The sequence below is a fragment of the Nansenia antarctica genome, assembly GCF_963989245.1.
Source record: "Nansenia antarctica genome assembly, chromosome: 1".
NCBI classification, from domain to species: domain Eukaryota; kingdom Metazoa; phylum Chordata; class Actinopteri; order Argentiniformes; family Microstomatidae; genus Nansenia; species Nansenia antarctica.
The window spans coordinates 27,642,548-27,647,547 of record NC_137674.1 but is presented as its reverse complement, the minus strand read 5'-3'; the positions used below and the strand labels follow the sequence as shown (position 1 = coordinate 27,647,547).

At 51.4% G+C, this 5,000-nt stretch overlaps 1 protein-coding gene across 1 annotated transcript in view; it reads left to right on the top strand.

The window, feature by feature from the left end:
* cnksr1 (connector enhancer of kinase suppressor of Ras 1) overlaps window positions 1–1,296 on the top strand; it is a 38,800-nt gene extending 37,504 nt beyond the window's left edge. Inside the window, exon 21 of the mRNA XM_080546308.1 lies at window positions 711–1,296. Within this exon, the coding sequence (XP_080402434.1) occupies window positions 711–1,247 (537 nt within the window). The 3' untranslated portion in view covers window positions 1,248–1,296. The remainder of the gene's footprint in view (window positions 1–710) is intronic.
* The last annotated feature ends 3,704 nt before the right edge of the window (window positions 1,297–5,000 follow it).

Here is a 5,000-nt window from a genome sequence, read left to right as displayed (position 1 = left end):
TTAGGGCTAAGTGCGTTACTCAAGAGTGTGGGCTATAGTATTTTATTATTTATTATTATATAACTATTATAGGCTATGTACACCCAGAGCCCTATACTAATATATCAAGTTGAAGACTTCGATAGACATTCTATCGAAACACTCTCAAATAATATCAAATTAATTAATATTAAAAAAAACATATTTCTATATTTCTGCAGTATTGCAGCATGCAGGATGTTAAGACTGGGACTGCAGTCCTGCTCTGTGAGATAACGAAGAGGGATATATTTTTAGATATCCTTCATATATAATTCACTATATTTCCAGATATCATTTACAACACCCACACACACACACACACACACACACACACACACACACACACACACACACACACACACACTCACTCATTGGAAAACATGAAAGGGCATGAAACATGAAAGAATCCAGAACTCTCTCCTGCTTCAAACCATCCCTGAAAACCGTCTGTCAGCTGTCAACTGGCTTTTAGTCTTTAAACTATTTTCTGCTACCGACTGTGCTTTTGTTTGACTTTTTATTGACCTGTCTATTCTTGTTCTCTTCATGGAATGTAGCGTCTTTGAGAGCACTGAGGAAAGCACTATATCAAATAAATGCATTATTATTATTATTATTATTATTATTATTATTATTATTATATATTTTTAAAAATATAATATGACCCCGTCCCGTCCTCTGTTCTGCAGTCGAAGGAGTCGGAGCTGCAGCAGATCAACAGGCTATTGGAGGGCTCGGATCTGACATCACAGGGGTTCCGCCAATGGAAGGAGACCAACGAGGAGCTGTGTCTGGAGATCGAGCGTCTGACGGCCCAGCGGGGGTCGCGGGCGGGAGCGTCGCCTGCCAAGCAGTCCCAGGACACGCCCCCCCCGGAATCACAGCCCGCCCCCGCGGAGACGGTCGCCCCGGAGACGGTCGCCCCGGAGACGGTTTCCGTGGCGGCGGTCATCACGGAGACGGTCGCCCCGGAGACGTTCGTCGCGGAGACGTTCGCGGCGGAGACGCTAGCCGCGGCGTGGGAGGGCGTGCACGGACTGAGCTTCAGCGACGGCGAACAGCTGGTGGACGCGGAACTGACGACGAGCGTCTCGGAGAAAGCCGCCGTCGGCTCGGCTCCAGAACCCGGGTCAGAACTCTCTGGGTGGGAACCGGTCGACCCAGCCGACCCAGAACACACACCTGGCACGGCACACGACTCCACGGAGAGCTACTTCTACATCTGAGACGCTCACACAGGACGTTAGGGGCGTTAGGGGAGGCTGGCGGAGGTAGAAATCTGGAGGACAAGATCTTTTGGATGTTCTGTGCGTTTACAGTGAGCCTGTCCTCCTGATTTCTACCTCCACCAGCCTCCCTTGTTGTGTGTATCTGGGTTTGTGAGTGGACATGGCTGCTCTGAGGTGATGTGATGGTCGTCCTCCCACCAGATGAGACGCACATGGACGAGGTCATAGGCTACTGATTAGCCTGTACGCTACTGATTAGCCTCTGGGGCCTACAGATTAGCCTGTAGGCTACTGATTAGCCTCTGGGGCCTACAGATTAGCCTGTAGCCTACTGATTAGCCTGTACGCTACTGATTAGCCTCTGGGGCCTACAGATTAGCCTGTAGCCTACTGATTAGCCTGTACGCTACTGATTAGCCTCTGGGGCCTATAGATTAGCCTGTACGCTCCTGATTAGCCTCTGGGGCCTACAGATTAGCCTCTGTAGCCTACAGATTAGTCTCTGGGGCATAGTGCATACCGCTGTAGACCACTGCTTAGCGCCCATTCAAGTTGTGGTATCGACAAAAACAAAAATGAACAATATTGCCAAGTGTCTCTTTGTTTAGAGACGTGTATTTATGGGATTTTTAGGCTGTTTTACCTTTTCTACTTGTGCTAATTTTAAAATAGAATTTTTCTCAAACAAGATTTCCCGACGTATGAACATGCCCCATCCATCTGTGTTCTACGCCTCTATGTAAATAGAATGTTAAATAATCATATACAGTAACAAACATGTATTGGTTATATGCTACTGTGTTAGGGTAATACTGTATATGTTATACATTTTGCACAGAAGGATGGTTCTGGACTTAAGAATGTGATGACAATGTTTGTGTAAACCTGCAAAAGAGTCACCTGTAGTTCAGAGTTCCTGTGTGTAGGTTCACCTGTGTGTGTGATCAGGTTGGACTGTAGGCTGACAGAGAGACCCTGTCTCTCCTCTCCGAGACCAGTAACGTTTTTAATTGAACCGATTTGGTTCTTCCAGGCACAGAAGATGATTAACCTGTAAACATTGATGTTGCCATGGTTACTCTCTCAGGGGGGTTTTGTGGCAGGTTTGTACTTCAAGACCCCCCTCCAGTGAAGATCAACATTTTAATCAGAAAATGTAAATTCATGTTTTTTAAGTATACGTACATTGATAAACAACCATTTTGGTCCTAAATAAGCAATTTTGTAATGTGGTGTTCCTGTGTGTCTCAGAGCAGTGTGTGTGTGTGACCATTCTGGACTCTAGCATGGCCCGACGCCATGAACAGAATAGAGCCGGGCTCGGCATAGATATTATTTACTTATTTGGCATAGAGAGGGTTCGGGCCAGACCAGGCTCTTTGACGCAGACACACATATCGTTCCTGCCGTAAAAAAAAGTGAGAGTGTCAGCAGGAATCAGAACTAGGCTTTGGGTACAGCTCTGGCCGGGGTAAATGTTTAGCTTGTCGGATAGAGTAGGGCCGGGCCTGGATGCCACGGGCTTGGGCCTGGCTCGGGACGAGATTTCAGACCCGCGAACACCTCTACTCTCGACGCCATCTGAAACGTCCCCACCAGGGGAGGCTGGTGGAGGCAGAAGTCGGAGGACTGGCTCGTTGTAATGCACGGAATGGAATGAGGAATGATGCGTTTCACACCTGTTTCTACTTCCTGTCCGATGGGCTACCATGAGCCCGTCCTCTGACTTCTGCCTCCACCAGCCTCCCCTGGTCCCCTCTGACTTCTGCCTCCACCAGCCTCCCCTGGTCCCCTCTGACTTCTGCCTCCACCAGCCTCCCCTGGTCCCCTCTGACTTCTGCCTCCACCAGCCTCCCCTGGTCCCCTCTGACTTCTGCCTCCACCAGCCTCCCCTGGTCCCCTCTGACTTCTGCCTCCACCAGCCTCCCCTGGTCCCCTCTGACTTCTGCCTCCACCAGCCTCCCCTGGTCCTCCTCTGGTCCCCTCTGACTGGCAGCAATGCCTGCTGTTCTAACTGCGGTGAAGAACAAACGCTGGATGTACAGAGAGGCCGTAAGACAGGTCTCATTATGGTGCAGTATGTGAGACAGGTGCAGTATGTGAGACAGGTCTGTATGGTGCAGTATGTGAGACAGGTCTGTATGGTGCAGTATGTGAGACAGGTCTGTATGGTGCAGTATGTGAGACAGGTCTGTATGGTGCAGTATGTGAGACAGGTCTGTATGGTGCAGTATGTGAGACAGTTCTGTATGGTGCAGTATGTGAGACAGGTCTCTGTATGGTGCAGTATGTGAGACAGGTCTGTATGGTGCAGTATGTGAGACAGGTCTCTGTATGGTGCAGTATGTGAGACAGGTCTGTATGGTGCAGTATGTGAGACAGGTCTCTGTATGTTGCAGTGTGACTCTTCAGAAGCGCTGTAAGAATGCACTGTCTGGATGATGATGTCATGATGTTAATAAACGGCAGTGCCATCATCATCACCAACATTACATTTTGTGTTGACCTTTATGTTGAGGTATTTCCTGTTATGTTGAAGATGTAGTTCTCCAAGGATGTCGTCATGGCTACCACACCAATAAAAGAGACGTTCAAGGAGGTTTGATTGGACGGTGTGTGTGTGTGTGTGTGTGTGTGTGTGTGTGTGTGTGTGTGTGTCCGTACGTGTACGTCCATGTGTGTGTGTCTATGAGAGGAGCACCATATCATTGTTGTTTATTGGCAGGATCTCCGTTGTGTGAGACGTGTACAGACTGTGTGTGAGAGGGGAGACGGGAGGGGAGTAGGGGGGAGGACAGGGGAGTAGGGGGGAGGAGAGGGGAGACGGGAGGGGAGTAGGGGGGAGGACAGGGGAGACAGGAGGGGAGGAGAGGGGAGACGGGAGGGGAGTAGGGGGGAGGAGAGGGGAGACGGGAGGGGAGGAGAGGGGAGACGGGAGGGGAGTAGGGGGGAGGAGAGGGGAGACGGGAGGGGAGTAGGGGGGAGGACAGGGGAGACGGGAGGGGAGTAGGGGGGAGGAGAGGGGAGACGGGAGGGGAGTAGGGGGGAGGACAGGGGGGAGGGGAGTAGGGGGGAGGGGAGACGGGAGGGGAGTAGGGGGGAGGAGAGGGGAGACGGGAGGGGAGTAGGGGGGAGGAGAGGGGAGACGGGAGGGGAGTAGGGGGGAGGACAGGGGAGACAGGAGGGGAGTAGGGGGGAGGAGAGGGGAGACAGGAGGGGAGGAGAGGGGAGACAGGAGGGGAGTAGGGGGGAGGAGAGGGGAGACAGGAGGGGAGGACAGGGGAGACAGGAGGGGAGTAGGGGGGAGGAGAGGGGAGACAGGAGGGGAGTAGGGGGGAGGACAGGGGAGACGGGAGGGGAGTAGGGGGGAGGAGAGGGGAGACAGGAGGGGAGTAGGGGGGAGGAGAGGGGAGACGGGAGGGGAGTAGGGGGGAGGACAGGGGAGACGGGAGGGGAGTAGGGGGGAGGACAGGGGAGACGGGAGGGGAGGAGAGGGGAGGAGAGGTGGGGAGGCAGAGTGACTAGCCAACGCACATTAAAACTCCAAAGACATGCTGCACGGCGGCAGTAAGCCTATTAAAACATATAGATGAACGTAGATGAACATGATGTATTTTTATCTTGTAGATAGTAATAGTTATTTGTCTGTATTATCTTGTAGATAGTACTAGTTTTTTTTTTGTCTGTCTTACATGTAACGATGAATTGAGAATCAAGGACCCCAATTGAAATAAGCCAGTGGCTTTCTTG